Here is a 25,625-nt window from a genome sequence, read left to right as displayed (position 1 = left end):
TGCGATATTTATATTGATTAACCCTATAAGCACCAAAGTCAATTTTTGCTGCATTTATAAAATACATAAACCTGTCATTTTTTTCGGCCTTTTGCCAAAATTTTGATTGAAACTATTAGCAATAACATGTAACGTCCACTTGGGCCAAACTCATCAAAAAATTCCGGAAAAATTCATAAAAATTAGTAAGGAGTTGCACAAAAATTTTGGTGGGAAAAATTACAGCTCTCAAAGGGTTAATATTGTCATATCATGCTTTGAAACAAAAATAACATTGTACAGGTAGTCACAAGGTCAAAGTATGAAAAAAAAAATGAACAGATCCAAAAAGTTAATATTCCATCTAGATCACAATCTTTTGATCTTACAAGTGAGACAATGGTATGTATGAAGGTACCGAACAGACACCCATGAAGATGATTTGTGTTTTAATCAACTTGCAATACCAGAGGAGAAAGTGAATATAGGTTTAAAAATGTCAGTGTGTGAATGAAAATGCAAATACAGAGCGGCATAAAATGGTGATGGCACGTAAACACACTACCACAGTAGATGATGCACACAACACGTTTAGGGTACAAAGGTGTCATCCACTCTTGGCATCTAAGGTGGAGTCCAGCCAGATTACAGTCTGACTCATTTCAAAAGCTATGATCATAGAAAAGGTGTGAAATGACCGGATGGAGAAATTTCAGGGCCAGAATTCAAAATTGACAGGAAATTCATGTTGCCTGTGTTGTACATTCAGACATCAGACTGTCAACGTATGGCGATCGACAGCAGTTTCAAGGATAAACTGATAATTATGAGATAGTCACAACAGAGTACAAGCATACGATCACGATTTGTGAGCTAAAAATAATAAATCAACTCAACTATTACTGCCGCTGCGAATACTCATGGAAGTTCTATGTTATAACACTGACATTTTCACAAAGAGACATTGTGTACAAATACACTCAGGGTACAAAAAGCACAGATCTAGGAATCTTGTTCCTGTTTTGATGAAAATGACTCATAAACTGATGGTCACTCACCCAACGTGGCTGCGAATGTCTCAAGATGGTCTCTTCCAGGGCGTTCACCCACTTCTTCCGTTCCTCGGCATCGCGAGCTGTAAGAGGAAGTGAGGGATGGCGGTGATTGTGATGGTCGGGATTCGCCGACTTGGCCGCCCGTGATTTCTTTTTTCCCTTACGGAACTTGCGACTGCCACGACGCCACATTTTGTAGATGAATATTTCCTTTGTCATTACTGCAGTGAGGCAGGCCAGGCGGGCAGGCAGGCAGGTAGGTTGGCTTATTTACACTGTCACTTCACCAGGGCCTTGCTGACGTTCTAAACTTAGCCACATATGTGGTAGTCATTCTTAAAATATCACAGAGTGAAAAATAAAACCATCAAAAAAAGCAGCTGGTAGGAGAGCTACAGCCCCAATACACCACTGAGTAATTCAATGTCCAAATGATGTGGTTAATCTATACACCTGATACAGGTTTTACACAGCAAGCTTATCGATGACGTGCCACACCAAAAGAGATAAAAACGTTTACAGTCCAGGGTCAAAGTTCACCAGGGTTAGCATCGGGACAACCCCTGTGGAATCCAGCTATGACAAACAGGAGTGACGTTCTTCCATGAGCAGCTAAAGTGATGTGGCAGGATGGTTTGTGTGTAATGAGTGCCCTCTTTAGGTGAATAATGGGTTGTAGTCGCTGAAGCTATGCAAATAACTGCATACGGCAGCTGTCTGTACAGAAACACTACAATTGTATCATTTTGGATGTCAACGTAATTTAAAGCGGAGATAAGCTTGATATACATCGCTGTGGAATAAATTACCATTGTGAGGTAGAAAGTATGGTATTAACTGAATAGATTGGTTGAATACTCAAGTTATGACAAATGAATGAGCCCTATTTCTGAAGGCATCTTGCTCCTAATTATCCATTAAATACATAGAGTGGTAATGTGAACCATACATATATTACTAGAAGACCCTAGCCACTAAACTATAGTAAAATTGATGGAGACAGCACCTCAGTGAGCCTAGTGATATGATCAATCATAAGTACAGAATAGCTATACAAATTTGATATATGATTCTAATTTAACAATTGAATGTTGGTCTTTGCAGAATTGTGTCAATGATAAATGCTCACATGCACTGTTCACAGTGTATTATACTATGTGTATGATTATATCGGATAAACATTTTTCGAAAAGAGAATTTACCAGCGTTTTTTATTTATCTTTTTGTGGATTCAAAACTTGTCACTTTTTACCTGTGTACACACAACTCCCAAATTAAGAATGCATATTTGCCACTTAGAGCCGGATTATTACGTGAACAAACAGATGATGTGCTAAAGAGTACTCAAACTTTGCTCAGTTCTTCTTTGCCAAGCCACACCTGATGGGATTTTTTAATTCTTCCTTTCTTGTTTCCCGTTTCAATTAATCCTCGTTGAATTTATTATTAATACAGTTGTCAATGCTCATACAACGAGTGTGATGTCAAGGCAGAATGACTATCTATATTCTGTTTGAAAGCTTTTTCGTTTTTTTTGCAATGTTTCCCCATGTATCTAAATATGATCAGTTCAGAAATCCTTCATTTCGCAACATAATTTACCATTACATTCAAACAAACAAGCTTTTTAAAACAACAAGTTTTAAACTTTAACCAAATCTTCCTCCTGGAAACTTGACACAATTCCCCTTCCAAATCATGAATAAATTAAACTAAGGGTCAATCTACAAAGGTTTGGATTAGGGAAACATATTATTGTGTACAGTATCGAAAATTTTACAATATTTGAAATTCACAAAGGCAACTACACCCTGTGTTCACAAGTGAGCTAAAAACTGTTCTATCTTTTTTTTCACTTCTTAAATAATAACCTAATAGCCAAATCAATAAAAATTGGTGTTTCTTACTGTAAATATATATATACTCATAACATACACAGACCCATAGTCCAAAAAGTTAAAAGTAATTGAAGTTTTCACTTCCATAAAAGCAACACATAAAAATAAGCCATCCTCCAAATTACAAAATGTGTCAACACGAGCAGTAGACCAGCAAAAGTTTTGTCAAGATTTGGAGTGTCCAGCAATCTTTTCCCCAACGCCACATTCTTCAATGCCTCAAACAGCCTGTCTCAGGAAAATACCTCTATTTGCAGACAATAAGTTTGACCCGATAACAAAATACTGAACTCTCTTTTAAAGACAATCTGACAGCAAGAGGGAAAATAAAAAAAAGAGTGACAGGCTGTAGCCTGTTCGTAAGAACAGAAGTGAAACCTTGTATACACGTACAATGCCATTCGTATTATTGGAATCATGAATCAATGAAATTCCTTCACAAAAAAATTATCAAACTCAAATGGTCAGTTTACAATGTAACGCCATCCTTCTTTCACAGATGGCAGCTTGTTACGACAGATGTTAACTCACAACTTGTAGGTTTTAAAGTCAGTATCAGAAATGTTCTTTCTGAAGTATTTGCTGAGGGTGAATCTTGTCAACAAAACTTTCAGCATGACTAAGACAAAAACACATAAACTTGTGATATTACAATAATGTACACATTTCAAGAGATAGTCAGTTTGCCCCTATCAGAGAAATCATTCAATAAACATATGGAGGTACATCATGATGACAAAAATACTATGGCAGTGGTTTTAGCCTTCGGTCTAAAACTCTGCAAATGTACTCTGAATGAAACAAACAACCAATACAATAATGGGTACAGAAAAGACAAAAATTCTCAATTAGTGATCCAATAATTAAATGACAATGCTTATGCAATCACAACTTTTTTGAAAATACCTAATTGTAAATCAGATTCCAATCCACATGACTAGCAGGACATTCACGTATCACTCAACCGTACACGTACTGAGAATTACAAAATGTCAAGTCCCTGCTCACTGTTCCATGGACAATCTCATCGGTAGAGGGCGCTGTTAATGTACCGGTAAGTGTCAACATCTCAACTCCTGAATTATTCCAGACTAAAATCCAGGTCTACTGTAGCATGCATGGAATTTCAATGGACGTAAGTCTGAAAGCCTAGACAAAAAGTGTAGCAAGTATAGTTACATAAAAATAGGAGTCTGATCTCATGAAGTATCAGAAAAAATGTAATTAATGACAAAAATGAGACCCCTTGTGAATTACAAAATACAGTTGTTACTGATTAGGAACTAGTACAAATATCATGCTATCCCTGGTGTAAGGTTGATGAACTTTCTTCAGTACTTTGGACAGACTGTGTAACTCAGTATCAGAGCATTTCTCACATATCAATTCAAGTCTTTGAAAGTCTGCAGGTCTCTAACTTTAGTGATTTGAATGAATCTCATGGTGTACTGGACATGCCAAGCTACTTCATACCAACTAAGGTACTAGAGAATTTTCTTGACAATATTAACAATTTTTCACATTTTTTCATTTTTTTTAAATGAGGAAATTTAACAGGGAAGGTCACCCCTGTTTTGCAACGGCCAGTTTTTATATGCTTTTTAATCAAAATTATGTTTTCAAGACAACAGATTATGCAAATTATGGATTATAACGCACATAAGCTAGCCCCTATTAATTTGAAAAGCCCATATTTGTTGGCAGAATTTACAAAACCATGTTAGTGACGGTTAGTAAACTAGACCTCTCAGTGGAAAGGTCAAACAGTTACTGGGTGTGAAAATTACATCATTGCAGTAAAAAATTGAGAACAAACAAAATTACGAAACAAAACTAGAGGTTACCAGATAAAATGAAGAAGAAGGCTAATACGACAACAGGACGCGATGACGACCCAATGAAATGGTACATGACAGTGGAGAAGAGAAAAGAAAAAAGAAATTGTCATGATCACATTATCAGAAGCTGAAGAAAGACTACAGCAAAAATAGCAAATACACAACTTTAGGATGGAAATATGTAAGGAACAGAAATAAATTAGAAGAAAACACTCAAAACCTTTAACATTAATTATATATAGCGTTTGCTTTATATCTATTCTGAAATTTGGTTTATCTGAAATGAAATTTAGACTGTTCAAAAACACCAGACTAAGATTTGTGATTGATATGAATTACACCCATCGTGAATATTTTCCCTGTCATGTTCCTTAACCCTTTTCCTGCCAAGTCCATATTTCACAATCAGGTCAAGATGGTTAAAATTAATGAAACACAATGTATTCCATATAATGTATTTCAACATAATAGTGTACACTTGAAGGCTATTGAAAACATAATACTGTGAAGTTGATTTTTTTGGACAAAAGATGCTAAAACATACCAAGCCAAGTGATGAAAATACGTCATTTGTTGGCTCAATATCACTTTTTACTGACTCAGCTGATTGGGAAGTGATACAGTTATAACTGTCAGGCAGGAAAAGGGTTAAACAAACCGTGTCACTACACATATAACAATATTTGTACTTGGATGAACATGTCAATGCAGTGCAAATAGCCATGACTTTACAGGGACAAAATCTGTAACTTTTGGTGATATCTTTGTCGCTATTTCAACAGATCAATGCGTTTTCTTACTCTTCTCTTTAAAATTTGTTGAATGGCAAAGTACTACCTGCAACCTTGTGTATATGATGTTATTGGGTACAATATACAAAGTTCTTGTTGAGAAATGAGTTCTAGACAGACTTTGAATCAGTCGTCGACGCTAACATTACACATTACCGGTATGGTATACACAGATTTTGGCAGTACAACAAACTTCAATCTTACTACAGACAGGAATTAAAAGTACTGAAAACTTCTTCAAAAGTTACACCTTAAATTTGAAGGTTTACAGTAAAACTTTCTATTCTTTAATTTTGGTAGACTAACAAGTGGTAGCATTATGATTTTGCACCAATCCCTCTATCTTCCATCTCGCATGTGAAGACAGATCCAAGCACTATGAAATTCAGATTTGGAGAAAGTGGTACCATAGAGGTTAAAAGGCCAGAACACTTCTGTTGAAAGAACCTTAGTCAAAATATGATTGTCGAACATGTCATATTTAGACACACAGCAGGAATTAACAGAGGCAAACAAATAGGTTCATATTGTCTACAGTTCAAAATACAATGTTATGATATAATAATTATCAAACAAACTGGCAATACATCTTTCGCAACAGATCAACATACCGGTAGACACTGACGAGGATTTCTTATGTTCCTTTTTCTCGATTTTAATGGGACATGCCAGCAAGTTAAGAATAATTGGGACAACATGGCAAATAATTTGCCATATTTCAAGAAGTCAATGTTGGTTGAACTCAACCATAACTAATATCTCTTTAATTCTTTGTTGGCTATATCCTGCATTTGTATACTTGCATTAACTGTGATAGAATACATTTCTATGTTATATGTTATATGCCTTAATGACAATTAGAATAATAATAATAATACTTTATTTGCTGTGTGTATAAAAATGTACATTGGAATTTATTGTGGCTGTGCAAAGCCAAAGTGGTGGTTACTTGACCAATATCATGGATGTCTCTATGTATCCGTAAAATACAAAATATCACCCTTTCCAAAGGGTCAACTACCTCCCACAGACCCCCCGACCCCCCATACTCTATGCAAATACACAAACACAAAAACAAAATCATAATGATACTTTGATATTGGATTTATCTGTGATTAATTGACCATAATACATATCAGAAGACCAAACTACTTTGCTATAGGGGGGGGCTGGCCCAAGTGTGTGTCACACATATCTTTATTGTACTTCTCAGCAGCAAAATAACAGAATCTCATTTCCTTTCTTGTTACGAGAATGTTACCATGGAAACATATTTTCATCAGGAAATAGATGCATGCATTATGAATGTACCGTACTCATTTTATTCTTTGCTTCATCACTGTCCCCAGGCAACGAGCTACGACAAAAATTTTATGCTTTCTTGAATTGCCACCGAAGTTTAATTTAACTGATGCTGGATTTTTCTCGATAATATTACGTCGGCTCACCTTGAAAGTGGAATGTCTTCTGGTCACAAGTGATGGTGAAGGTAGAATCGTCTTCGTCATCAATTCCGATGAGCGCTCCCTTCAAAAAGATAAAAAAACACACCGTCACGTAAAGAACAGACTGGGTAGATGTGACAAACAGAAGTGGAACTGGTCGTGAAGCCTTTGAATGCACACTCTGGTAATACCGTACATTCCTGGGCACATTTTACATGTACACTGACAAAGAATACGCAACACTTAAAACCAATACATGCATATCCTCTTTCATGTGGCCGAGTGATAAAATATCGCTATGGCTCAATGGTGGAATTCTCATCCTGTGTTGTCATGGTGATGTCTACAAAGTAGTGATTATTCTTTGTATTTTATTGCTATGGAAACTAATTCCGTTTAAATTTAGACAAACTAATTACCAAAATCTGTGTGGATGGGGAAATTCACACAGCATTAGATGGTAAATGGCGTACATAGGTCACAACTGTACAGTATAATTCAAGAAGCTGACAATGTTTATGCCATCCATTTTAAACCAAATCTAGAGCAACTACAGAGTCACTGCTGTTAAACCTGAGAATGTGCACATTGTATTTTTAGAGTGACAGACGGTTGTTTGGATAAGCTGAATTCATATTTTTCATGGTGATAATCTCTCTGAAAAGGAGTCTTTAAATTATGAGCCAGAACTGAACAGATTTCTACGAGATTTGTAGTTCCAAATTTACACAGTCATTAGTGTAAATGTTGAAGATTCTTGGGGAAAACGATTGATGAACGGTAATACTGCAAGATGTACGCATATTTCACGTGGATATAGACCAACAAAGCTAAATTTCCACAAAGACACAGAATGATTTTGCCATAGACCCTATCTAGAGCGAGATTTTGCATGTGCTTGATACTTAGTTATTCTCAGATCACATCACGTTTTGTTTTGACGTATTATTCTGAGTAACCTACATTTTGAAAATTTCATTTCACTTCAGTGTGTAGACTAGAACAAACACTAAACTCACAACAGGCTCTTCTGCAGCAGTGCATGGGAATGCAAATACAAAATGAGTTGAAAAATTTGCAAAAAAATCAATTCCATTGGGTTTTGTCACGACCAACAAGTACGAGTAAACATAGTCTCAGGTGGCGAGACTGCTCGAGAATGATAAATCTCAAATTGATGGTTTTTTGAGCGCATCAATGAGCAAATACGCAGACCAGTACAAATCCTGGATGGTTTAGAGTCTAATTCCATGTCATTTCAGCCATGTCTCGTGTGAATTGACAAGAACGTGACTCAAGGAATCTTCACGGATTTACGTGCCTACACTGTCTGTGCAAAACCCATGCAACACAAACCCTGGGAACTTCAAGAAGAAATGTGACTGTAAGGTTCTGATTCACAGCTACTTTCAGTTCTAACTATCACTCAAATTATACAATTACATCAGAATAAATACAGCTTTAATTAGCCAGGCCCTAACCGGAGCGATTCAAGTACTCTACCTTGACCAAAAATATGTGTGTCCCCTGAAGCAACCTTTCTTACCTGTTTGAGTCAATTTTACAAGTATAGAATTTCTGTGAGTTACTCAAAATTTGCAGCTCTTACTTTCACACAAATGTCACACATTCAACACCCAATGCTTCAACTTAACTTGAATGTTGTAAATTACACCCCTACGCTACAGTTGTATTTGAATGTTGTCCATTCCAGTGCCTACCTTTCAGGTATAATTCAGTCATAATTACAGCATGTAATTCACCTCGGACTGTTATATACACAGTACTTGAATAGAAATTATCTGTTCCCACAAATTCTTACCATGTCGGATAATTTACGTTACTGATTTACCAGCTACAATAACAGAACTTACCTTCCGTCAAACACTGCCTGCCTGGGGTCTTATCTACCAGTTACAACACCAGTAATTACAGTACCTTCATTTTGTTGAGGGACTATGGTCTAACACAGCCTTTATTGGGGTCTTATCTACCTGCAACAATCCAAATACTTACCTTTAGTCTAACACAGCCTCGTCTTGATCCTCTCATCATCTTCTCTTTGGACTGAAACGACACAAAAGATTGTCCATTATTAAAGTAAAAACGACAGCACTGAGTTCATCTGAAAGTGACGGTGTCAAAACATACAGTGCAGTGCATGTCATGATTATTGTGTCACAATATGTTGTCTTTCAAAGTGAACATCTGAGTGCTTTGATTAACCATCACGCTGTAGTTCACAGACCTGAGAGAGAGAGAGAGAGAGAGAGAGAGAGAGAGAGAGAGAGAGAGAGAGAGAGAGTGTGTGTGTGTGTGTGTGTGTGTGTGTGTGTGTGTGTTTGTGTGTGTGTAGTACTGGTACACTTTGTAACAGCTCAATATTCATTATGAGCTTTACACGGTACTTGTATGCCACATATGATTTTATATATTCTACCGATGTAACCATACAGGAAAAAGGCTACCTTTTCTTCCATATCATCAGCATTAAACGTTATCCTTGCAAGGTCATATGTCACCATCAGGTCAAGTTGATTAAAACCAATAAGGCATAACAGGTCCAAAAGGTTGCATTTTTAATATTTGAAGACCCAAGAATTCCTATTATGTACTGAAAATATGATTTTTACTAACTAAACCGTACTGTAAAATACAATGCCAGGTTGGTGAAAATACGTACTGATTTGGCTCAATACCTCTTTCACCAACTTGTCAGATTGTAAAGTGATACTGTTTGGCAGGATCAGCATTACAATTCAGATGGAAGATTCTGATTTATCGCAAAGGTGGTGAGTTGTGGAGATTTCAAAGAAAGATTTCAGTACAATTTTGTCTGACCAAATCTCCTGAATAAACATCATTGTAGCATTATAACATTCAAAAATCATTCTGTCAACTGATCTAACCAATTTATTGAAAACTGCTTAAACAGAAGTCTGGAAAGAAATTGATGCATTTTGTATCGACATACATATGAGAATACGTGCTTGATGTAGATGTACTGTGTCAAATATGGTTTTGCTGAGAGTGTACAGTGTACTTCCTAATTGAAGACCATCCATATGTTCAATGAATGAAACCAACATACATGTATAAAAGCTTGGGACAAAGAACGCAGCCAGCTTGGCACGCTTTTTGAGTGACAACGCCAAGCAAGATGAATGAAAATTCTCCATGGGTACAAATAATATCTACCTTACCATGTACTGTGACATCATGGTATATAACATAGGGCAGTATCAATTGACTCAAGGCAAAGCCAACCAACACTTTTCAGTCCATACAGTTTAAATCTTGCGTTCTCACTTTTCATCAAAGCAATGATTTAACATTTTACATTTGACATTTGATGGTTTCTTAGAATTATGAAATCGTACCCATCTAATTACGTATGACAAATACAAAACACCCACATATGATAATATGAGTAACCTTTAATATGCTATATATAATTCCATACAAAATTCATCATTCCTTGATACAGATTTGTTACCCAAGGACTGCGTGTGTTCGTCAAATATTGAATCTGGAATAAGTTTTCCATATGATAAATTTTGTGTGATTACGGCGTATAAAATTTCCCCATTTATCCAGGATGTCAATATTGAACTATGGATCTTATTTTGAAGGCAGCCAGCCAGCCACGTATCAGAGCAGTTTCTGGGTAAATCAGTCACACTTGATATTTAATTGATATTTTTTTCATTCCAGACACTCCTAACGTCAAAACCTGTAGAAACACTAGAGCTTCTACAAGTTTCTACCGCATCTGTGATAATTAAAGGAAGCTGTACAATGGTTATCAAATAACAGAATAAAGCAGAATACTTGGCAATTAATTAATGTGCAATTAGTATCTCTACAGTGCAGCTTTGTCCTGTAAACAGATACATTTAATGTTTCACCGTGCAGAACAACAAAACCAGTGCTGAAATTACTGTAAAAACTATCAATGACATTGTACATTGATTTCTTCAAACAAGTCATTGACAATGACACAGTCTCCACTTGTACTTTAATTACAAGTCCTTTGAGAGGAAAAGTCTTCTTCATTAATTAGGTCTGTGATGAAAAATACTGCAATACAGATGGGGCTTAATGGTCAAAAATGAATTCCATGGTGGTGAAAACATGAAACCAATGTAAGCCGCCATACTAATTACAAAAGGTCATTAAAATGAATCAATTAGTACTTAATCAACAGGATGTTGCCAAACATTTTTGCATCCTATCCTAACACTGACAGATTATCACCGGTAAAGTTTGATGCAGTACAATTCGTTTAGACCTGCCTGAGTTATGGCTAAGGACATGAAAAAATTGTAACAAAATGGCCGCCATGCGGCCATATTGGATCACATAGTGAAACAAATTGACGTGCATATGTACGATATAGGTCAATGTCCTTGTACCAACTTTGAATGAAATTTGTTCAGACCTGTCTGAGTTATGGCTAAGGCAATGAAAAAATTGTAACAAAATGGCCGCTATGCGGCCATATTGGATCACATTGTGAAACTAATTGACATGCATATGCATGACATAGGTCAATGTCCTTGTGCAAACTTTTAATAAAATCGGTTGAGACGTGCCTGAGTTATGGCTATGAACATGAAAAAATTGTAACAAAATGGCCGCCATGCGGCCATATTGGATTATATCGTGAAACAAATTGAAGTGCATATGTATGATATAGGTCAATGTCCTTGTACCAACTTTGAATAAAATCAGTTAAGATGTGCCTGAGTTATAGCTCTGTACAGGAAAAAATCGTAACAAAATGGCCACCATGCGGCCATATTGGATTGTATCACAAAACAAATCAATGTGGATATGCATGACATAGGTCAATGTCTTTGTACAAACTTTGAATAAAATCGGTTGAAAGGTGCATGATTAATGGCTCCGTACATGAAAAAATTGAAACAAAATGGCCGCCATGCCGCCATATTGGATCATATTGTGAAACAAATTGACAAGCATATGTATGATATAGATCAATGTCCTTGTACCAACTTTGAATCAAATCGGTTGAGATGTGCCTGAGTTATGGCTCCGTACATGAAAAAATTATAACAAAATGGCCGCCTGGCGGCCATATTGGATTGTATCACAAAACAAATCGACGTGCATATGTATGACATATGAAGTAATCCTTGTACCAAGTTTGAATGAAATCACTCCAGGCATCTCTGAGATATCTGCGTGAATGGACGCACGCACGCACGCACGCACGCACGGACGGACAGACGGAAGGACGGACGGACGGACATGACCAAACCTATAAGTCCCCCCGGACAGTGTCCGTGGGGACTAATAACAGCATATAACTGTCATATATGCAATTCATTACATAGCAACTAACATTGCACGACAAAAATTTGTATATTTACAGGATGTCCATTCAAAATGTGTGTCAGCATTCCCAGATTTTTATTCCAACTGTGATTGTTTCAATAATATCAGTTATCAATAAGGTAAACTGTGGTGTTGTGTTTTTTTTTTGAGAACAAGATTCAAACCACTACAAACAGAGATAAAACGGAAGGAGCAAAGACCGTGATATGGCTTACACTATCTGAGGTTTATAGAGTAATCCTGAACTCAGAAAATGAATATGCCGGATGTCCACTGAACTGCAACTATATTTTGCAGCAGGATTTGTCAGTGGAATACAAGGTTTGTTTGCAGATTAGATTCTACCTGGAATACCCAATGCCAAAATGCTCATACGGCTAGACAACACCAGTACATTGTGGATATTTTCAAACAGGTGTATTTCACAACAAGACCATTCTGCAGTCAGTATTGCACTTTTCTTCAAACAATCCTTTGAGTTTTAGAACCAAAATTGCGAATATGAATTTCACTTTGTAAAGGAATTTTCTACATCAAATTGCTGGAATAAAACTGAACTTCCTTTCCGTGTAAGCTTCAATGTACACGTATACATCCTTATTTATTACCAAAGGCTAATAACATGTCAGAAATTGTTTATAGGTTGCTCAGAAAGCATAACCTTGGAAAAATATTTCATTTTGATAACGACAATCCATAGGCCAAAAATTATATTACATGATTTCACTGGCACGGTCAGAGTGAGTTTGCCCATTAGAAACTTGACAACTGGAAGAATATTAATCTCAGTGTTATTCAATTGTTTCCGCCAACAAGTTTCATGGGCCAGTAAATTTTACCAAGCTTTAAAAGTCACTACATATAAATGATGAGCTTACCCATGTAGTGTGACGCAATGATATCCATAAGCTATAGACATCTTCCTGTACTTCCCAAGATATTGGCATTTATTCCCTGAACCTTTGAATGAATTCTGTTTTATCAGGAGATTCGATCAACCTTTCACCCGACAGGAAGTTTTACCATATGCAGTGTTGTCCTCAGAAGCCGGGTGCCGGGTAAATAACCCGGCTGTTTTGCATTTTTTCCCGGCTACTTTTAACGTCATTAGATTATTTTTATAGACCTGTAATTTCGGGATTGCACTGCCAGCTGTTTGACGGCACACGTACGATCAGCAGTTTCGCGACCCCTTTCCCCGCATGGAATTGCACAAACATAAAACAGTTTCTAAATACCCGTTTGTGGCTTTTAGAGCCCGATCTTTTATTTGTTAAATAGTGTGATTGGCTGATGGACGCGCCTATGGTGTTGTCTTTGTTACGAGCAGTGTAATTGGTTCAATTAGTATGAAGGTCATCTTTTTTAGGTCATGATTTTTAGCGATGACGTCAAAAAGAAATGTGGCGTCGACCACTGGCATCTTGCCGATGGAAAATTTTTTCCCGAAGAAAGCCCGTTCAAAAGGTATACTTAATTCCAATTTCGCTGAATTTGTTAGAAAAAAGCGCCGAAAAGATGTGATTTTGATCGACGATTCGAAGTTCATGAGACTGCAGCTAGTTTTCCGCCGCCGCGCTGGCTGCAAACGTCACGGTCACAACGAGTACGAGTATGATCTTCTTAACAAGTCAAGTTATTCTCAGAGCAATACCGAAATTTTCTAGATTTAAAACAAAATGACCTAGAACTGATTTTTTTAGAAGCAACTGTTTACTTGAATGGGTATTTTTTTCATTGATTATTTTACGTACTAGAATCCACGGTCACAGGCATGTGTGTTGCCGACCGTTGCCGACCGGCGCATCATCGTCACGCGTACGGCTCACGGCTCCACCGTGGAGCTGATCCCCTGGGTTCAATTTCACTGCGCCTCTCCATGTTGTCCGTGTTGGGTTGCCCGATAGTGTCTTTCGATGGACCCTCTGAATAATTTTTTTCACGGACTCGTGGAGCAAAATTGAAAGAAAACAGAATTGTTTCCTTCCGACGCCATACTGCATACCTGCTTTGATCAAATTTGGGGACAGCGAGACGCGATGATCGTGTGCGGTTTGCATTTAATTTGTTGCAACATTTCTGTCAATCACTCACTTTGTGTCAGAAGTTTCAGAAACTATCGCTCGCCTGAAAATTAGCAACGTAGTAACTTCATAGGCGCAACTGACATGGTAACGTACCTCGGACTCGACGATGCCGATTTTTCAGACTACACTCAGAGAATCCGAAACTTTCCACACAAAATGAATGATTGACAGAAATGTTGCAACACTCACTCATCTCACTCATCTCACGCAATCATCTCGTCTGGTTGTCGCCTAAGCTCAGTCACGGAGAGTGCTTTCGCAAACATTTTACTATTATCGTTTGCGTATAGAAAACTCATAACAATGAAAAAATGGGTAGAGACTCAATCCAATGCGTAATATTATTACGCATTGATCGACTCTACGCATTTTTTCATTGTTATGAGTTTTCTATATACGCATTTTTTTTCGTAAATGCGAACACTGTAACAGTGAATTATCTTACCGATGTTTTTCTTAACAAAAGCGAATTTGTTTTGATGAGAATAGAATGGGTTTGATTGTTTGGGGGAAACTACTATGTGATAATGAAGAATTTGAAATGAGCAATGAAATGAGCAGACAGCGGGTGATTTAAGATTAAATGTTACATCTTCACTGCAAATAAGTACAAACAAAACAAAAATCATGTTTGTTTGTTTTTTTGTATGTGAGCCACGTCTAAGACACACAACAAAAGTACTGTTTCAGTCTCGGCTAAATGTCACCTCAGATGCCACCAGAGAACACCATTTCCACTCCAAAATTTCATTTTTCGCCTTGCGACAGGGGGGACACCCCCCTCTCGCGCTCTTCCCCCCCCCTCGTTCGCTACGCTCACTCGCCGCTCGGTCGCTTCGCTCCCTCGCAGTCAACCCGTCTACTTTCTTAATTTACCCGGCTACTTTTAAATATAAGGACAACACTGCATATGAAAACTGTAGAACAGTCCCGAGTAACATGCAAGGAGAAATGCACGTAAATTGTACCGATGTCAAACGTCCAATTTATGATATCGTAAATCCTTATTACATCTACTTCCTCAGGCATGAAATAATTACCGTTTAAGATTGTTTGTGCTCGGCAGCACGTCATGAATAAAGCTGTGAATGTCTCTCCACAAAGTGACCACAATCCTTGTAAAACAATTCACATTTACCTTGCCTCAAAATAAACAGTTGCAGTGCAGTGAATTAATTAATTCTGATTATCTGAGTGAAGCCTCTACAGAGAAAAGACTGAGAACAAAGCTGTAATATGAAAAGAAAAAGGTATACTCAGGGCCAATACACTCAAAATCATTTAAATTCAAGGTCTTTTCAGCAATTTTCCCAGACTTTTTCAGGTCCAAAATACCACTTTCAAATCATAATTTTTACAGTATATCATCTTATCTATCATCATAATGATATCATGACTGATCATCTTGTCATTTTTGACGACAGTAGGTGGATTATCCATTCTACAGGATTTCAAGGATTTCATTTTCAAGGACTTTTCCAGGTCTTTCCGGGAGTGTATGGAAATTGTAAACCAAACCACTCCTTCTATTCTGAAGAATGATCTCTTACCAGCAGCATCTTAGTCACAACTACAAGTTTACTGATATCAATGGTGAGTGTGGACCTATTTTACAGGAAACTGGGGCAAACAGGATTTATAAGTATGCAAATTTGGATTCAATAATTCATTGTCAATGGTGAATATAAATGCACCTCAATTGTGCACTACATGCAGAAAGTGTAGAATGGATCAAATAAACATCATACAAGTAATAAGATCGTAGTAATATGAGCAATAGTGTGAAACTACTTTGTGATGATGTAAATATTTTTACCAACTGATCGAGACGTTCGCATTGAAAGCAGCATCCTTTCTACGACATCATCAAGTCGTTGGCAGTATTTCATAACAACACAAATAGAAAAGTGCACAATGTCTTTTGACTTTCTGTTTCGAATGTTAGTGCATTATTGTATTTATGTATCTTATCACAGTATGTATCATAGACAGTAGAAGCAAGATCTCACTTCTACTGTCTATGATCTTTCTCTATCTACCACCTAGTTACCTTATTATTTTATCTTCACAGAACAAATGACGTATTTTCAAAACATGGATGAATAAAATGAGCACTCAGGGAAGTCAATTATGATTAATTCTACAGCTGTATAAAACCATTTTACCGGTGGAAATGTCAAATCCAAGTTCAGTGGCTTCTGATATGATCATGATTGTCCTTTCCAATGTATTTTCCAAACACTTTACATAAACGTGCCACATGCTCCATAAATCCAGTGAAATATAGAAAATCAATTGCAAGTGAAGGAAGCATGGATCAATGGAATGCTTTTCAGCATCCGTGAGTCAATATTCTCTATCAAGACTCCATGTATAGCAGTGGTTCTGAAAAAAAACTCTATGCTCAATCCGAGCAATTAGGGATGAAGAAATCTACCAGCAACTAGCGCAAAAGCTGCATTCTGACCATTTTCAATTTACAGTTCCTTGATTACATCATCTTCCATGAAAACTTTTTATGATATTCAGACAAGTATTAGCTCTAAAATGATTCCACTGGGTTTAGGTTATTGTATCGACAAATTAAAGCATCACCTAAGTTACAGCACATCTTTAATGCAGTATGCCTGAGCGAATGTTACTGATGGGACTAAGGTAAATAAATTGTAGCTACACATAGTAGGTATAGTATTTTACAAATGTCTTGCAAAACCTATTTATTTAGCTCTGCTCAATTATCACAGAAATTTGAAACTTTCTCATCTTCATTTCTTTGATGCTTAAAATTAGATACATACATGTAGATGTATACATGTAGCTACATACATAGATATGTAGATACATACGTACATACATACATGTACATACGTACGTATGTGCATACATAAAAACATATATACACACATATGTACATACTGTACATACAAACATACATGACTATTAATCATTATCTTTGTTGTCAGAAATTACGGAAATGTCTGACATATTGCAATATGTGACACCTAATATCAAAACAATATTATTTTCTGTTTGTGTAATTGCTTTCAGAGAGATCTGAAAATATCAACAGAAAGATAAATAGTCTACTATTAGTAGCATAGACCTACTGTTCAATTACAAATGATTATATTACAGTGAAACCATATTTTTTAAACAGGGGTGGACAGGAAGTCTACCTGACAACACTGAAAATGATTTGGCGAGTTTTGAATATGATTAGGCAATATCAAGGACCACTTTAAAAACATTTGGAATTTCAAATTTTCACTTTCTGTGATATTTTGTCATGTAGGATGGTGTCGACAAAGACGTATTCTAGGAATCCAATCTTATTCTGTGACATTTTGTCTTGAAGGATGTTGGCAAAAAAGATGTTTCTAAGAATCCAATCTATTGCTGCTTCCTTTGTTGGACTGAACGGTCACAGAGGTCCAGTTTATATATGGTTCAACTGCAGTCATATCATACAGAGGCCCAACTGCAATTACTTCATATAGGGTCCAACTGAAGTCACTTCTTACAGGGGGTCCAACTGCAGTCACTTCAGACAGGGGGTCCAACTGCAATTACTTCATATAGGGTCCAACTGCAGTCACTTCTTACAGGGGGTCCAACTGCAGTCACTTCAGACAGGGGGTCCAACTGCAGCCACTTCAGACAGGGGTCAAACTGCGGTCACTTCAGCTAGGGGCCAAACTGCAATCACTTCTTACAGGGGGTCCAACTGCAGTCACTTCAGACGGGGGTCCAACTGCAGCCACTTCAGACAGGGGGTCCAACTGCAATTACTTCAGCTAGGGGCCAAACTGCAATCACTTCAGACAGGGGGTCCAACTGCAGTCACTTCAGATGGGGGTCCAACTGCAGTCACTTCAGACAGGGGTCCAACTGCAGTCACTTCAGACAGGGGTCCAACTGCAGTCACTTCAGCTAGGGGTCAAACTGCAATCACTTCAGACGGGGGGTCCAACTGCAGTCACTTCAGACGGGTCCAACTGCAGTCACTTCAGACAGGGGTCCAACTGCAGTCACTTCAGACAGGGGTACAACTGCAGTCACTTCAGACAGGGGTACAACTGCAGTCACTTCAGACAGGGATCCAACTGCAGTCACTCCAGACAGGGGTACAACTGTAGTCACTTCAGACAGGGGTACAACTGCAGTCACTTCAGACAGGGGTCCAACTGCAGTCACTTCAGACAGAGGTCCAACTGCAGTCACTTCAGACAGGGGTACAACTGCAGTTACTTCAGTGATCAGATAGGGGTCCAACTGCAGTCACTTCAGACAGGGGTCCAACTGCAGTCACTTCAGATAGGGGTCCAACTGCAGTCACTTCAGATAGGGGTCCAACTGCAGTCACTTCAGTGATCAGGTAGGGGTCCAACTGCAGTCACTTCAGCTAGGGGTCCAACTGCAGTCACTGCACAGGCCTGACTGCACTACATGTACTAGTGCACGCATGGGTACCACAATGCAGTCTGTTTATTTTGAAAACTCTGGTGTTTTCCCTCACATTTACACTAACAAACGTGAGATTCAGAATCAGATTAATCATGTCACTACATCCTATCTGTGATTTTTCAGCAAATGACATTTTATCTCAAATCTGCCATAATGTTTTCAAACAATGAGCAACTGTATTTGTACATAAGCACACAGTAATCCAAGATTACCAGTATATAATACCACTGCACAAAGTCTGGTAAGGAGCAATTCTTGAAGGAGGCACTAGCGGATCATGTTGCTAGGCAACAGATGCTGAGTAGCATTTCAACAGGCTGTGGAACATCCGTGAATTTATAACTTTTCCTTGTGATGGCTGAGAGATTCAGCCAGCTTAAAACGCATAGCTTTCCTGACAGTCAATGTGGGGAACCTTGCAACCTTCATATTATAATGTGCTTTGAAAAGAAACATCTCACAGCTGGAATGTAAGAAACCTTGTTTCCATGAAGATCTTTTACTTGAATCAAGGATATTGCTGTCATACTACATGTACATGTATTTACAGTTTGTACATGTACATATATGTACAACTTAAATTGCGAGGTTATTTATATTTCTTTTATTTTTATCTTTTGAAATGTTTTAGGTTCACGGAAGTTGCACAAAAAATGTGAAATTTGATTTACAGACACACTTGGTAACGTTTAATGCTTATTTCCATGACGATTAACTTGGGAACAGTCAATTGTTTGCACCAACGTCAACAGCAACTGATAGAGTAAAGTTTCTGAAAATTATTCAATACAATCTTGACATGTCTTTTGGGTAAATCAATGCAGTAAGTATTTCATTCAGGGACCTTCATCACAGGTGAGTTGCACCATGGTATACAGTATTTTATAGTCTCAGCTGTGTAGAGAATACATGTACATGTAGCTTATCATTATCAAAAATGCTTTTCATAGTGAGGAAACGGAGCATTAAACCAACACTAATTTATAAAAATACCATTAATATACATGTATATACCTGTAAGGACATCCATTCACTAGTGAAATAGATTTTTTGAAGATATTACTTGAGAACAAGAAGACCTTCTCCTGTTCTCATATTGATTTTAAATCAATAAAATTCATTTGAAATTAACAATATGACTTATTTGTAGGGGAATGAAAGAATTGCTAATAAATCCTAATTTTATAATTGGATAAAAACTTTCTTTACTGTTAATCGGGAAAGGCCCTGCATTGCTAATTTCTTCCAGAAAACCATAAAATTAACCTGTGCAGTATCTCCTAATCAATAAGGGGCTGTCAATAATAAAAGCTGACGCACGACAAACGTAATTCTTCCGTTTAGGGTGGAGGGGTAAAAGCCCATTTCGTTTTGCGTGCGTCAAAATCGCATAAGGATTTTTCGTCTATTGTTTTCTAAATCAAGACCACTTGCGCTTGTGGGGAAAATGCGGAGCTGAATTTACTGCAGGATTGTGGAGTAAAAAAGAGTTCAAACATGAATCACAAAAGAAACACTGTCACAATTTTATTTTTGAATTGAAGTTGAAACACTTTTCTGTATAGAGCTGCGCAGTGCAGTGACATGTGGGGTATGTGGTGCGGTCAACAGACATTTTGAGTGTGCATCATAATATGAAATTGATTTCCCATAAGAGCTTTGGATTTGAGGGGGAGGGAGGGAGTTTCAAGTACAACGAAGGAATTACATTTCTTGCGTGTCAGCTTTTAATTTATCGACAGCCCCTAACAGAGTTGAATCTTAAAGCAGCAGAGGACTAAAATATGCACAAATAGTCAAAATAATAGAATACCATATACAGGTTTTTTTTTCAGTAAAAGCATTACTGTAATGCCCCATTTTTCAGAAGTCTACCGGTGTTACATGTATATGTGAGTTTTGATGTAAACAAAATATCTCTAAAATTCAAACCTTTGTAATTTATCAAAATATTAAATTTTTTCACTTGTGTTTGCAAAATTATTGATTATCATTTATAAGTTTTCACTGATAGTTTGTTTATGCATATTATCTAGCCTGTGTACCATTGAAAATCTCTTTCCTATTTTGTAGCCAGAAGAGCTCCTACAATTTGAAGGTATGGGTGAAGAATGATTTGATCGTCAAGTTATTGCAATGATAGCTACAGCTCAATTTCATAAGTGGGTATGACAATCATGATACAAACTTTTATATGTACAAGTATAATGCTATAGTTTTCCTACTTTGATATTTTTCAATTGATTATCACAAGATGGAGAAAAGGAAAAGAAAATGATCGAAAATTGTGTTCAGTATTATGTTCATTGAAATTTCCTACTGGCATCATAACTTGCTTGTGATGTTGAAGAAATGCTCTGAGACAAGATGCAATGCCTGGGCATGACGACCTCTGCCTTTTACAGCATCCTAAAGTAAAGCCCCAATAGCTGCAAACGTTGAACAACAAATCTCAAAACATCCCCTGTTTTCCAAGAGTTTTCTTTGAATAAGACCCATCAAAACCTGAAAAAGTGTATCACACTGTCATACATGTAAGTGTCAAAAGTGGCTTGTACATTCAAACGTTTTAACATCATTTTAGATTTCTCGCCATTTTTAAAAACTAATCAAATGACAGAGAAAAAAATAAAAACTAATCATGTGAAAGAGAAAATAAAGATTACAACAACAAACTGTTGGTCATCCTGTGTTGTGCATTCAAGTACGTGCACCATGTTTGTTTCTTGTATGGTCACAATGTGTACGTGCAGGAAATACTGTATTTTTATATATTTCCGTGGGGCGCTATTTTATGAGTGCAGCACCCATTTATTATTTAACCTGTTACAGAGCATAGGCAGGGTCCAAATCAGCGAGCAACGATACATCTATACATTTCCTTCAGTTGGCATATTTATACCAACGAACTTTGGTTGGAATGTAAATTCATGAAATAATGCATAAAATTCAAAGCTATTGGGGCTTTAATATAAAGCCAGCATTGAACTCCAAAGCCATTTTGTTTGGTTACTATCAGGGTCTATGGTTAGTGTGTTTAAAATTTACTTTGCTCCATTCTGTATCATCTTTCAAACCCAGTTTATAGTACAACATGATGGGGACATATTCATATATACATATAAACCCCATGCAGGGTGACCCTAATGAGGAGGTGAAGATGACAAAGAATGTGAAGGAGACAATTATATTCACAGTAGCCTCCTCCATGTTTTATTCCCCCTCCTCACAAGATACTGGTCGGTGAACTGCCCCGTAATTATGATGCAACTATTATATGGAGCCAGTTTTCAAATCACTTTTAGCTTTGCATCTGCGTACATTAAAAGAGAAATGACCGGGTTAGTCGAGGTGGATGTGCTTATGATTGGAATTTTAAATAGGCAATAATTTGTGTAATTTGATGGAAAGCTGCAACAATAAATCACTGTATAATCTTCCTTCAAAGTCACCTGCCTAAGAGCATTGGAGTGAAAGGAGAATTTTTTTCTGCAAATTAGTTCTCCTACATAATTGTAAATGCCTTACATGAATATCAGTTTTTTTCATATTTCAAATGTTGATCATCATTCCCTCTTTTGTTTGATTGTTTGTTAATTCTTTGTCACAAGGACATCCTTACATTTTTAGAAATGGTCATCATTGGCAAGTTTTACGCGTTGTCCAGGTTTTAACTTTACTACTGCAAGTTTGAATGAGTGAAATCTGGTCAGGATCACTAATGAATGACTTGCAGCAAAAAAAATCAACTTGTAAATACCGAAATGTTATTGGTAAAGATGCTCCACTGAACAATGTATTTGTACTTCAGCATTCACAGACCTGCCAAATTGAAAGTGGGTTTTACAAGACTGGCCAAGGCTGTTTCCTTTGACTGACAAATCAGTGCTTTTTGTATTCTTAGACTTGATCATAATGACATGGTCGGAACTGATTGTTTCCTTTCAGATGCATAAACACTAGACCTGCAAACGAAATAGAGACTGAAGGTCAAATGTTGTGACCTTTCACCCCACTTGCCGGTCTATAATTTGACTTGAAGGGTTGACACAATACTGTAAGTGTGCATGTCCTCACAGAATGTGTTGAGACCGTTCATTCAAGTGGGTTACATGTAACACAAAGCAGACATAAAAATGATGACAGATGGTACCGTACAAAGTTGCCTTCTGAACTCAGCTTTATATTAACCTCTACAAATCACACGAGACGGAAAACAGAATCTGACTCAAAGTGGATTAGTCATTCAGTGACACAAATCAACACAATAGAAACCATTAAAATAGTCTGTGTTACCGACGATGTACAGGTAACCAACAAGTTTGAATTTCGTCCTTTTTTATAGAATCTTAGAGAGAAATGATGGTTACTGATTCTTCCCATCTGGCATACAAGCACCATGAAAATGTTAACAATCATGTCATCGTCTACTGCATTTTTTTTTCCCGCCAGAGTTCGTTTCAGGTGACAGACCAACTTATGTGACTCACAAAAAATGTACTATTACTAGAACCAGCCCAACATGATTTGAAATTCAGGGAACTTTACATTTCCCTTGGATGAATGCTGATTATCACAATTATACAGTATAAACAGTAAAATCCTGACAGCTAACAAAGTGCGGTGACAAGAATATAACAAGTACTTAGTGAATTGACGACACAATTCTACGTGATAGCAACTGCTTGTTCTCAATTCAATCGCACTTTTGCTTTTTACAGATTTTCAATGAGCAAACCATCCACTGATACATGTACCATGTCAATTTGTAGATACTGTACGATTGATGAATCACTGTGTCTGTCAAGAAGAATTTTTCTCTGAGGAATATATCTCTCAGGGAATTCAGTGTCTTAAAACATGGGGATTTATCACACTACTCATAGTCTACCTACAATTTTAGCGAATTGCACTCAAGTGTATTTGTCTTTGGGGACTGAAAGAATCATATTTGAGAAAGAATGACACGTGGGCGCATCGAAACAAACTTTTATCCAAGTGTCAGCATATCTTCACCAGCGTTAGTTATTGTTAATCCTAGTAATTTCAAATTGTTCCAGAGTCTAAATTCTACAGCAACACCAACATCAAGTTCAACACTTCAGTTAGATGTCTGAATCTCTTTAGGTTATATGTTAATGGACAATGTCACTATCTTTTCAAATTATTTTGATAGTTTTGTTTCGTCAGAAGTCAACCCTTTGAGTGCCAAAGTCAATTTTTTTCACCTCAGGCTCTAAAAATATACGCCAGTCAATTTTTTCAGATTTTTGCTAAAAGTTTGATAAAAAACTGTAGCAAATGAAATTTGATGTCCAATTGGTTCAAAATTATAAAAAAAATTACAGAAAAATTTATGAAAATTGGTAAAATGTTGCACTAAAATTTTGGTGGGCAAAATACAGGACTCAGAGGGTTAATCATATTGTTCTGCTCACTGAAGCATGTTGACTTATCAATCATTAGAGTTAACTTAAACTCACACCTTGCTCATATGCACATGTAAATATGCTTATGACATAACTTCAGGTACATTGTATGTACCTTAATTAAATTATGTCATCAAAAAATTTATTATCACATCCACAAGATCAGGCTTGTGAACAACAGACATAGTTATCCAAAACATGAAACAAAACTAGCTAAATTCATGGCAAAAAATAGTTACTTTGTCCCTTTTGCACATCAGCAGTCCTCAGATGACTTGATTTTAAAAATAATTTACTGAATGTTACTCCTTACTGTGGTCGTCTACCACTTGTTATGGGTATAGTTTCTTATTAATTAAAAGCTGGGTCTAGAGTGAGGAGATAGTTTTTGTTGGTAGTCAAAGGACCACTTGTCATTCTGTATTCAGTGACCTTTGAACCTGATACAGTGGTCCTGCATATACTTTTTATCATGCACCTTCCACTATCATTTACTACTTGTAGTCTACTGTTGAATTTTTATCAGTGATAACTATTGAAGGAGTGTTTACATACAGGAGAGATTTACACCTGTCGTACATAACAGTTCCTTCAAGCTGAACTTAACAGTGGTTTAATATACTCAAAAAGAACGATGGAATCATTGGTCAAAGCAATATATTTGGTTGTCTCCAACTACTTAATATGTCAGCCTTAGATATAAGTAAGAGCAATATTCTGCATTTAGTCGCTTTGGGAAGGGTAGCATGTACTAACTTATTTCTGCATTGAATTTGTTCGCATATCTGTGTGAAGTAAATAATTAAAATGTATGGTATTGCTAAAAACTGCAAAGAAAACTGTAACAAGCTTACCATTATATCAGCCAGATCACAAAGTTCCTGATTTCTGTTTCCTGATTTGTAAAATATCATGTTGCAACTCCAAACTTGTCTTTTAAATACATGTAACAACTTGAATATTTTCAATAGTACAATCTAGGATCTGTTTTGAAGTTCAGTACTTTGCCCTGGCGACAAAACGATCGCTGGTAATTTGGACTGATACAAGGTAACCACAATACCTGTGGTTACTTTTTTACCAAGAAAACAGCAAGGGTCAATCAATGAGTACATAAGTGGTTCTGTTCCTGCTTATGTCACATTACAAAACTGTAGCCGGGACGACTGAAATGCCACACTTTGCCCGTCTTGTTCGCAGTATTTGCCCATGACTTTTTCAAACAATCAAATATGTTACAGCACTAATGAATCTAAACCAACCGTTCAAGAACCTGTT

The 25,625-nt window shown here is 36.9% G+C and overlaps 1 protein-coding gene across 8 annotated transcripts in view; it reads right to left on the bottom strand.

The window, feature by feature from the left end:
* LOC139138698 (oxysterol-binding protein-related protein 9-like) overlaps positions 1–25,625 on the bottom strand; it is a 57,258-nt gene that overhangs the window by 30,335 nt on the left and 1,298 nt on the right. For 4 of the 8 annotated variants that reach the window (XM_070707194.1, XM_070707195.1, XM_070707198.1 and 1 more), the window contains exons 2-5: positions 9,023–9,073; positions 7,010–7,088; positions 4,777–4,797; positions 1,038–1,114 (exon numbers count right to left, since the gene is read on the bottom strand). In XM_070707194.1, the coding sequence (XP_070563295.1) occupies positions 1,038–1,114; positions 4,777–4,797; positions 7,010–7,088; positions 9,023–9,073 (228 nt within the window). The remainder of the gene's footprint in view (positions 1–1,037; positions 1,115–4,776; positions 4,798–7,009; positions 7,089–9,022; positions 9,074–25,625) is intronic. The other 4 variants (XM_070707196.1, XM_070707197.1, XM_070707201.1 and 1 more) reach the window with 1 other exon arrangement.

The sequence above is a fragment of the Ptychodera flava genome, chromosome 8 (assembly GCF_041260155.1).
Source record: "Ptychodera flava strain L36383 chromosome 8, AS_Pfla_20210202, whole genome shotgun sequence".
Taxonomy (NCBI): Eukaryota; Metazoa; Hemichordata; class Enteropneusta; family Ptychoderidae; genus Ptychodera; species Ptychodera flava.
This window is presented reverse-complemented; position numbering and strand designations above follow the sequence as displayed.